Below are 10,001 nucleotides of genomic sequence, written 5' to 3' on the forward strand. Positions count from 1 at the left end.
ATATACAAAAGAGGTTTGATAAACGTTACATATGCATTCAATGCAGTTAAAAAGTTACCTTCCGAAAAAAACAACTTTCATAGTATCACGCATAAACATATCACGAATTGTTTTGATACTCTCTTTGAAACGTGTTACTTCTTGCAACTGTTCCTCTGGGACATTTCCGTTGTCATTTAGAATTTCTAAATTCAGCATATAATAATAAAATATCGACAACAAATTTTTCAAATTTATTACTTTAAAAGGAAGCTGAGCAAATCCTTTTAAAACCAATGGATTTCAAGAAAATCATGGACATTTTAATAATCGAATAGATTTTCCTGAAATTTCGTATAAATGTTTCTTAATTCCTGCAGCATGCAAATGTATGCTTCTTAATTTCTGCAGTGTGCAAATGCATACCGCCCTTGGAGAAAAATTTGAAGCCATATCTCATCAAATAATTAATCAACACAAAAAATACCGTTGTAGAAAAGTGAAAGATCCGTCACATAGGTCTCTAACTCGTTGTAAATGTCACCAATGCTAGTTTTGGCTTCTGTAAATCGCTTAAGAGGTTCATCGGTGCTCCGTCGATAGCTCATATCTGTATTGAAATTTTCTAAGAAAAGGTTTTCGAAATCAGAGAGTTGTTTAAAACTCATACTTTTCACGTATCTTTCTTCAGGCCTACAACTCTTCCATCCTCCCTTTAAACTCCGAACTATTCAAAAATTTATTGAATCATTTCATCCAAATGTGTGAAGTCAAGGGTGGCTTTCTTTTTCTTATCTATTTCATGATTAGTTCCTAAAACATCTCTCAAATAGTTCAAAAGTGTGATCTTACCTGACTTAATGTCCCGTGCAATTATCGGATGATATGTCGCTAAAGAACCAGACATGTCACTGTCGAAAAGTGATTTGTTACGCTCAATTTGTTTATGATCAATTTCTAAAATATAAAATAAGCCATTCATAAGGTAATTTAATATAAGTGCATTCCGGATAATTAATAAATACACATGAAATGTAAATTACTGATAAAATGAATTTGCAAGATTCACATAATACATAAAACGTAAGCATTGAATTTTGAAAAGATAGGATGGGATAGAAAAGGTAGAGAGAGAAAGTGAGAGAGAGAGAGAGACCTGAAATTATTAGTTAGTACAGCTTAAGAGTACAAGGAAAACATGTGTGGAATATTCCTCAAAATTGAGAACAATATAATACATCAATCATTCCTGATCCATCCACACCGGAACAATCCACTCATCCCGGATGATATGTTCCAGATAATCCAATAACTTCTCCCGGTATTGACACTTTTTGCCATCGTAATTCGACCTCCAACCTACTGCTGTTTCTTATCACTTGTTGAAATGATTGCTACAATTCTTGTCAACATCTAGTAGTCTTTCCTTTTTTTCTTTTTTCATCTCTTACTATATTACATAGCAAAAATCTTTTCAATTTTTTTGCACTCTTCTAATTTTGCATATCTTGCAATTCTTATCAATCTTTTTCCTATTATATTTCAATCCTTTTTCGATCTTCAGTAGTATTACAATATGTGACATTTTTTCTGTTTTTTTTTTAATTTCTGGGTGATGGTAAAGCTTTAATTTCTGATAATTATGATACTTTTGTATGATATCTTTTTTTAAAGTATAATATCTTTTATGAGTGTGATATCTCTTTTTTTCTTCCTATTGTCTTCCCTTTGTTTTTTATTTTTTGTTTTTTTGTTGTTTTTAATCTATAATATATACTAATATTAAACTTTATCTCTCTTTATTTCTCCTTCCAATTTGTGTTATTTTGTAGTATGTCTCTTGTTTAGCATTCATGCATACATAAACTTAAATTTCAGTTTCCCTGTGACAGTGGGACTGTGATTATTGAATAATTGAATGGAAGATCAAGATTCGGATGATGAGGTATGTATGAATATCCGACTCCTTTAAAAAAAAAGAAAGTTTTTTTGTTGAAATCAATAACTTAATAATCGAAATAATGAACTATTGGTAATGTACATTTAAGCATTCGATTTATTGAGAATATTTGCTCATTCATTATTTGCATTAAAGTTGTGAAAATTTAAATTAACTTTTATGTAGAGCTCTTTTGTTGATACTTCGAAGTACTTGATTATTTATGTGTAAATTAAATTAAAAATTTGAATTGGAGTTAAACTTTTCTTATTTGTTTCTTTTCTTAATTAAGTAAATTGGAAATTAACAAATAATGCTGGGAATAGAATAGTTAGGCTTGCTCTTAAATATTAAATTTGTTGTTTCGTTAACAATTAACTGTAATCTTATTGCAAATTTAGAATGCAAATGAAACGGCAACAGCAACAGTTATATGTCATGGATCCGTCATAGAAAGAGGAAGAAAATGGCGAATTGATGTTTCAAATGAATCTAACCGATTAAATATTCCGCAGGGTACCCAGGCATTTCGTGTTAGCATCGAAGATAGTATATTAATGAAAAACACCAGGAATATCCTCAAAGTTCTTGAGAAAAGGTGGGTATTTTCAGTTTTATTTCTGAGTTTAGCTAATTTAAATTCTAGAAGAAATTATTTGTCTAATTCTAATGACACCGTTGACCTATAGGATTTAAATAATCTTCGTTTTTTACTGTTTTGATATTATACGAAAATTTCATATATATATATATATATATGTATATATATCAATTGCATACAATTTTTGAAATATATAATAAGGCATAGTTTTCGAATCATACTATATTATTTGTGAAATAATGATTGATATCATTAATGAATTTATTGCTGCGTTGGGTTTATCGCTCTTAACTTATTTAATACGAAAAGCTTTCTTTTCAGTTTTTGCTGAGTCGTATTTCAGGTCTTCAAAACACAAAGTTAAAATCACGGAACAAGAACTTATCAATCATCTTTTAAGGTTAACCATGCCATTGTTTACGTTTACATTTATACATTAACTTATCAAGATGGTGCTTAATTTATTTGCTACTATCAAAGTTTCGACCTTAGTATGTGAATATTGTTAGACTATATAATTAGGCTAAAAAATGAAAGAAGCTATTATTGTCAAAGCTGATGAGTAAGTATTTATTTCATTTTGTACATTTCGGAATTCATGTTTATAATTACCATCGGCCTAAACAGCAAAATAATGCATGGGAGACTCCTTTTTAACACTAATAAATTAAATTAAAAGGATTCAATTCGTGATTCAACTTGTCATTTTTTTATTTTGTAATCAATGTTCTGACTTATCCCGCCTGTAGTTACATTGCTATTGGCAAAAACGCTATACTGGATAATCGGATTGTCTTGTTCTGCATGCTTTTGATATATTCCCATCATTCTATTTTTGGTTATTATTTGGAACCAATACTTTTACTCCACTTTATTTAATTTACTTAAAAATTACCACAGTGATTATTTCAGATTACTGGATGTTAATAGGAATTGTTCGTTTTTGATACCGAAACCATATGGTAGTTATGAATTAGATGGTAGTTATTGTCTCAGTGATGGAATCATAGAGCAGACCGAAGTAACAATATTTAATTTTAATTTTGTTAAAAAACGAAATAAGTTCGTGATTTTGATTTTTGTCAGATTTTTTGAAATACAGATTTCTACTAAGTTTCCGTTCAAGTACAAGTAGTATGAAAGAGATATTCTTAATTTCCATTAGAATTTATTGCTTTTTGGGAAATATAAGTATCTTTAGAAAACCAACAAAAAAAGAGATCACTCTTTCAGATTGGTACTTACGTCGAGCCATTTCTGGAAGCACATGCTCAACTCATAGCATTGATAGCTTTTAGTCAGAAAGACCAGGTTAATTCGCAGGTTGAACAAGTTCTTCAGGAATTCGTTCTGGATTTTTTAAGTAGACACACCCGAGCTGTTGGAGAACTTTACTATAACGATATGTTAAGTAAGCTTAATATTTTAGTTTGTTTTTATTTTTCAAAGAAGTCAAACTCGAGTTAATACCTTTGATTTTGAGATAGTTTCATGCAATATCTTACTGTAATATGATTTGTTCATGAAGTCACTAGAAAGTTCTTTTTTCCACCTGTTGTTTGATAGATGTAAAAACCAAAAACAAAGTTGTTAGTCTAGCTAGAAATAAATTTAATCGTTATCTTTTTGCTTGGTAGTATTTTGAGTTTGTAGTCAACATATGATATATAGTTACTTCTAAATTTTATTTATATAATTTTCAGACTTACGTACTCTTTTGCATTCAATTCGTAATGAACTCCTACAACTTTCTGTCGTGTATAATAGCTTGTCAGTGATTCTCAACACTGATATTTGGAATTATGGAACTGTCGATTGCTTTCTGGATCGTTTTCTCTCCACTACTCTTTATGCAGAGTTGAGGCCGCATTCTGTGGTACAGTTTTCTATATACTTGTTTCGATAGGTTAGTTTTGCACTTGAGTTTTTTTTCCTTTTTTTTAGAAAGAAATTGTTGGACGACTACAGCAAGCTGTTCTAGCAGTTTTTGGACGGTATTTTGATCGCTTATTCAGTACAGGTGAAATTGATCCCGTGCTTGAAAATGAATTCATTTTCCAGAGGTTACAATTCCTTTTAAGAAACTTTTTCTTAAGTACTGCTAATCGTCGTGAATTTTCAGTCAAATTTGAAAGGAAAGACATAATTTTCAACCTAAAACCAGAGTGATTCTGAAAAAATTCCAGTGTGAAAGATAATGCACTAATTCAAACAAGGAGGACGCGTTGTTTATTTTGGTCTAAACCTCTAATCAAATATGTAGAAAATGGTGCTTTGAATGCTCGTCGTTTACGCACTGGCAACTGTGATTATGAAGCACCTAATAGTAATCTCTAATAAATTAATTTAATTAAAATTTTAATTTGATTAAAATTTTTTTGATATCTTTGCCTGTTGATTCCCACTTATTGGTGATGTATTTGGAAATATCGAGATCTGTTCAGTTTTTGACATTTTTGCATAATATTTTAAATAAATTTAGTGATAGAGCGACAAATGGAAAAATTATAAAATAAATTACTAATCGAGTCAATAAATCAATTTTTACTCCTGTAGTTCTAAGTTTCTATCTCAGCGTAAATTTCGTTTCAGAATTTTCGGTTTACTTGAGAGAAGCTCTACGACTGAAAGATGATTGTTGCTTTATTACCGCACAAAAAATTATTCGAAGCATAGAATATGCATGTGAGAGATGCGCAAAAAATAATTCCTCTCTTCTTTTTCGCTCTGTTTTAGAAAACGATACATTGTCCCAAATCTTGAAAGAGATGGAGGTAAGTATAAATCATTTTTTCAGTCCGACTTCAATTTAGTTTTATAGTAATGCTCATTTGGTACGATGTTGGTTTTGCATGCTCGTTTCATGCCGAATTTATTGATAAAACTAACTTAACCGTTGCAAGCATGCTGAACATCATGAAACATTCAAGTTGTTTATTCATAGTGTTGTGTCATTTTTATCGTATCGAAATTTTCAGTCAGTTTATACGGGTTTTGCGGTGCGTGAAATGGCATTTGATTTATTTGGAGCAACGCGCAGTTCGCAGCACTGCAGTATAGTATTGTCGTTTCAGAATAGTTTACAGCTTTCTGGTTTTCCACCTGAAATTTGCGAAAGGTGGACTATTCGGTGTGATAGTGGTCTTTTGGATGATCTAGTAATAAAACCACAGGTTTTTTGATATTAATCATTATTCGTTCATTTTTCGAAAAAAGATATGACATTTGAAGGAATCTTTCATTTCCAAAAATGTATTATTTAGTTTATAGGTAAAGCTTGTTTATATTTGCTTGTATTTAACTTTGAAATCAGTTCTGCAAAAAATTGCTTTGAAGATTATTTCAGGTTCTGTCGTATTAAAAAAAAAAGAAAACGTAATAAACTATAACGATATTTGATAAACAAGTTTTAATTTTGGAGTTGATGAAATTTTTGTTTTTAGCTTTCCTGGCCAATGTATTATTTGATAGAGGAAAAGCTTGTTTCCACCCTTAATCTGTGTCTTCGTTTCTTGTTACGATTGTTGCAAGCGCAAGAGGCTTTGTCAGCAGTTCGAATAGATTGTATGTCTTCGGGTATTTTATCTTTTTATAACTGTCGTATTTGAGTTACCACCACGGCAAATCATAAGTTGTATTTCGTCAGCTGAATCTTTTGTATTATTTCAGTTCGGTTATTTATGTTTGCCCCAACTTTTGGAGATATTAAGCTTCTTTTTACAAATACTGGCAGATGACCTGTGCAATTTTTTCTAATAAGAAATCGTATTTTGCAGCATAATGTTTTTCTTGATATTTCCAATTGTAGAGAGTATTTTCAGTAGCTGTAACGAAGGAACTTCATATTAGTCGACAAAGACTAAATCATCTGATATGTTTCATCGCACAACCATTAACTGCAATATCAGAAATTTTTTTCACTCATGTATGTTTTTTGCCTCATTCTTAACAGGTAGGCAAAGGCGAAGTCATATTCTTCAGAAGAATAATAATGTTTAAAATCATGAATGAAGTGGAAATGTTTTCAGCTGCAAGCTATGTTGACGAAGAAATTTGCATTGGTAGCGCGATCGAAAACTCTGGAAGAAGCACAACACATTCTGAAAGACCTGAATATGCATCTTACCAATTTAATAACAAGGTAGGAATTTTGTAAAAGGGTTTTAAATTCCTAATAAAAATGGTATTCTTTTTTTTCTCTATTAATAAAAAGATTCAGAGAAATCTTATGATTCATAAATTTGGGAGAAATCAGTTGTATGGCACTTTTACAAGGAAAAAAAAAGTTTGTTCTAATGTTATCTTTTCCTTTTTTCAATTATTTTTATTTTTTGTTTATAATTTACTTGCACGCAGATAAATTGACTTACTTTCAGAAGTGGTTCCCGTGCTTTGATTCACGATGCTATAACAAAACTATGCGACCGAGCAGTAGAGGTTGAATTACGTTTGCGAATAGATGTCTTTAGTTTACACGACCTTGAAGAAATGTTAAAAGTTGTGAAACGAGAAAAAGATTTACTACTTGGTCTGGGTCGTTCGATGCATGGTACCATATTCACTTTACTTCAACCTCTGCTCACCTAACGGTTATTTGTTCCAAACTGTCTTTATTAAATACGGGTTTTTTTTCCTTGCGACAACCTTAAAATTGTTTTGTATCATGATCGTACTTTCTAGTCTTTTGTATCATTCCAACTCGTTCATTAATTACGCATTGAACAGATTCACATTTTATAAATCTCAAAAAAGACGAATTTCCACAGATTTTTGAGAAATACGTACAACTATAGATTTTCTTATGCTTTATGAAAGCAAAGCGTAAGCTGTTGATATTTGAGTCTTCCAAATTATCTGTATACTATTTAAAACATAACTGAAACGATTTCGAATAAAAGAAATTTCATATTGTTTATCTAAAATCCCTTAACGAACGGGAATTTAGTTCAGTTTGCAGTTGTATGAATTGTGCGGTCTGTAGTTATTCTTCTCCGTGGGAATATTTTATTTGCTTGTTAATCAAATATTCAAAGTAATAAAATATTCTGTATTCATTCCAGTGAGAAATATATTCACTTCGAACTTCCGATATGTGAAAAACTCTGAAAACTGCTTGTAATATGCATCAAATAACCCACATATTTCCACATATTTATTATATTCAATTAATTAACATTTTGGGTCTTCTCATATTCCAAATGAATGACTTAACAATTTAGACAGCTAATTAAATGATTGACATAATTGGAATAGAATAAATTAAGTGACAAAGAAGCGATTTAGTACATATGAGCACAAATTAAGTGACAAGGGAACGATTTAGTACATATTATCATTGTTTTGGTTTGTTTTTTATTTATGCATTGTGTCATTGAAAAATTTTTGAAAATCCACTGGTTCGGGGAGCATTTCTTTTTTTTTAGTAATTTTCGAACAGGGCTGTTCAACTTTCAGGTGCATGAGCAAATAAAATTTGCATAATCGACTAAATCAGTATTATGTTGGCAGTAAAGTAGGACGATAAAGCACTTGAATTGGCTTCTTTATATTTAATTCTAAAGAGGGAGAAAGGGTTTGTTCATTTGGTATTATTTTTCTTTTTTTTTTCCTTTATTATGGATAAAAGAAATAGAAGAATGAGCACCAGTGGATAATATAGTTCTTCAGGTAAGAAAAGAAAAAGAAAAGCATTGCTTTTAGTTGGCGAAAAAGAAAAAAGTAAGGTAAGATTAATGCAAATATCAACAATGAGTCATGCATATAGTTCCATTAAAATGCTAATACTTTTTGTTTCTAATAACATTTCTTGACATCTTTCGTGAATTTTTAAACTTAAAGTTTGTTAAAAAATGTTGAATTTTATTTTCAGGTGGTGTTTTCTTATTTGAACTTTTCAGTAAGTTTAAAAATTTGTTTAAAATTTTTAAGATCCTAAAAACGTCGGGAAAAAAAAAATTCACTTCAATTGAGATTTATGAATTCTCAATGCACTTAAACTCTTGACTGAAATTTTCACACTATGATACAATTAAAAGATGGTGAAAAAAGACTGTGTAAGATGAACTAAGCAGTAAATTGTGAAATATATCCTACCATTTATTTAAACATCAAAGAATGCGCCCTCGTAAAAGAAACAATTTTTCGGTTCACTAATTAATGTTCTTAAAAATTAATTTAATAGCTTTCCTTGCATTGACAAATTTTTGCATTTTCTCAAACCACTACTTATAACAATATCAGCTAATTAATTAACTAAAGAAAAAGGCATTTTTGTTGTATTCCCTTCAGATTTGTAAAGTTTTTCTATTTATTTCATTTCATTTTGATACTACCTTTCATCATCATTGTTATCCGTTCAGGTTTTTTCTGATACAACTTATCATCATCATTTCATCATCATCATCCATATTCCATGTTTTCATTTCTTATATTGCTCTTATCAGCATTATCATCAGTATTCGGTTCAATTCTGATACAATTTATCATCATTATCATCAGTGTTCCCTTTTCTTTCATTCACTTCTTTATTGTCATTCTAATTCATATCAGTTAATTATGATTTATGTAATTTAGTCAGTTTAATAAGGCAAGCAATAATATTTTCATCTAAAGCAGGACTTATTTGTATTATTCATAAAGATGTCACCCATTCCTGGGACAGCAGTAGCTGCAGTAGTAGTAGTAACAGTAGTAATAGTATTAGCAATGCAGCAGTACTAGTTGTGGTAGTGGTAGTCCTGATAATAGCAGTAGTAGTAGCAACAGCAGTTATGGTAGTAGTGATAACATAGTGATGGTGGTAGTAGTAATAGTAGTAATGATACCATTAACAATGATAGTCCAACCTCGTTTTGCATTTGAATAAATTTTCCCACTGCCATTGACTATAATTGCTGTTAGCTCCACCCTAGCAACCATCAAACTTCCACATTTGCAGTTTATTTAAAGTCGGTCAATCAATTTTGTAATATTCGTAAAATCTCTTTGGTTTTTCATTACCTTTCGTTATTTCAGTTCCATTTTTACCGTAATATCTTCTCATTTACACAGGTGCCATCAAGTGGACTCTTTAAATTGTCAATAGTATCGAATAATAGTAATGATTACAACTTGGAATAAATATTTATCAGTATCCTTTTTACTATTCATATTACTCATACAACACATTAAGGTTTGCTTTTTATCATCTTTGTCAAGTAATTAATTGATCAGTGAAAAGGCAGTATGAAGTTTAATTCAGAGATTATAGCTTTCATAAGTTCAAGCTAGAATAAGCTCCTATTATATCATTAGATGTAATATATAAGAGTCAGATAATATAACAGTGATGATTATAACGATTAATAACAATAATAATGATGATAATAATAGCGATAATAATAACAAAAATAAAATAATAGTAATAATAATAATAATAATAATAATAATAACAATAATAATAACAATAATAATAACAATAATAATAATAATAATAATAATAAT

At 30.0% G+C, this 10,001-nt stretch overlaps 3 protein-coding genes across 3 annotated transcripts in view; 2 read left to right on the forward strand and 1 right to left on the reverse strand.

Moving 5' to 3' along the window:
- Positions 1 to 54: 54 nt before the first annotated feature.
- LOAG_09654 (hypothetical protein) lies at positions 55 to 938 on the reverse strand (the record flags this gene model as incomplete). Its single annotated transcript, XM_003145181.2, has 3 exons — positions 832 to 938; positions 467 to 589; positions 55 to 185 (listed from the first exon to the last, which is right to left on the reverse strand). Exons 1-3 carry the CDS (start codon positions 884 to 886, stop codon positions 55 to 57), a joined length of 309 nt encoding a protein of 102 aa, XP_003145229.1. The 5' UTR covers positions 887 to 938.
- Positions 939 to 1,897: 959 nt separating this feature from the next.
- On the forward strand, positions 1,898 to 7,151 carry LOAG_09655 (hypothetical protein; the record flags this gene model as incomplete). Its single annotated transcript, XM_020447988.1, has 14 exons — positions 1,898 to 1,924; positions 2,320 to 2,516; positions 2,863 to 2,919; positions 3,432 to 3,540; positions 3,753 to 3,930; positions 4,223 to 4,395; positions 4,464 to 4,582; positions 4,706 to 4,845; positions 5,112 to 5,293; positions 5,498 to 5,692; positions 5,963 to 6,083; positions 6,341 to 6,444; positions 6,548 to 6,660; positions 6,896 to 7,151. The coding sequence occupies 14 exons, from the start codon at positions 1,898 to 1,900 to the stop codon at positions 7,104 to 7,106; spliced, it is 1,926 nt and encodes a 641-aa protein (XP_020301832.1). The 3' UTR covers positions 7,107 to 7,151.
- Positions 7,152 to 9,461: 2,310 nt separating this feature from the next.
- The window catches only part of LOAG_11956 (hypothetical protein), a 6,364-nt gene continuing 5,824 nt past the window's right edge, over positions 9,462 to 10,001 (forward strand). The window contains exon 1 of the mRNA XM_020448451.1: positions 9,462 to 9,690. Within this exon, the coding sequence (XP_020301407.1) occupies positions 9,619 to 9,690 (72 nt within the window). The 5' untranslated portion in view covers positions 9,462 to 9,618. The remainder of the gene's footprint in view (positions 9,691 to 10,001) is intronic.

This window comes from Loa loa (assembly GCF_000183805.2).
Source record: "Loa loa unplaced genomic scaffold supercont3.732, whole genome shotgun sequence".
In the NCBI taxonomy this organism is placed as follows: Eukaryota; Metazoa; Nematoda; class Chromadorea; order Rhabditida; family Onchocercidae; genus Loa; species Loa loa.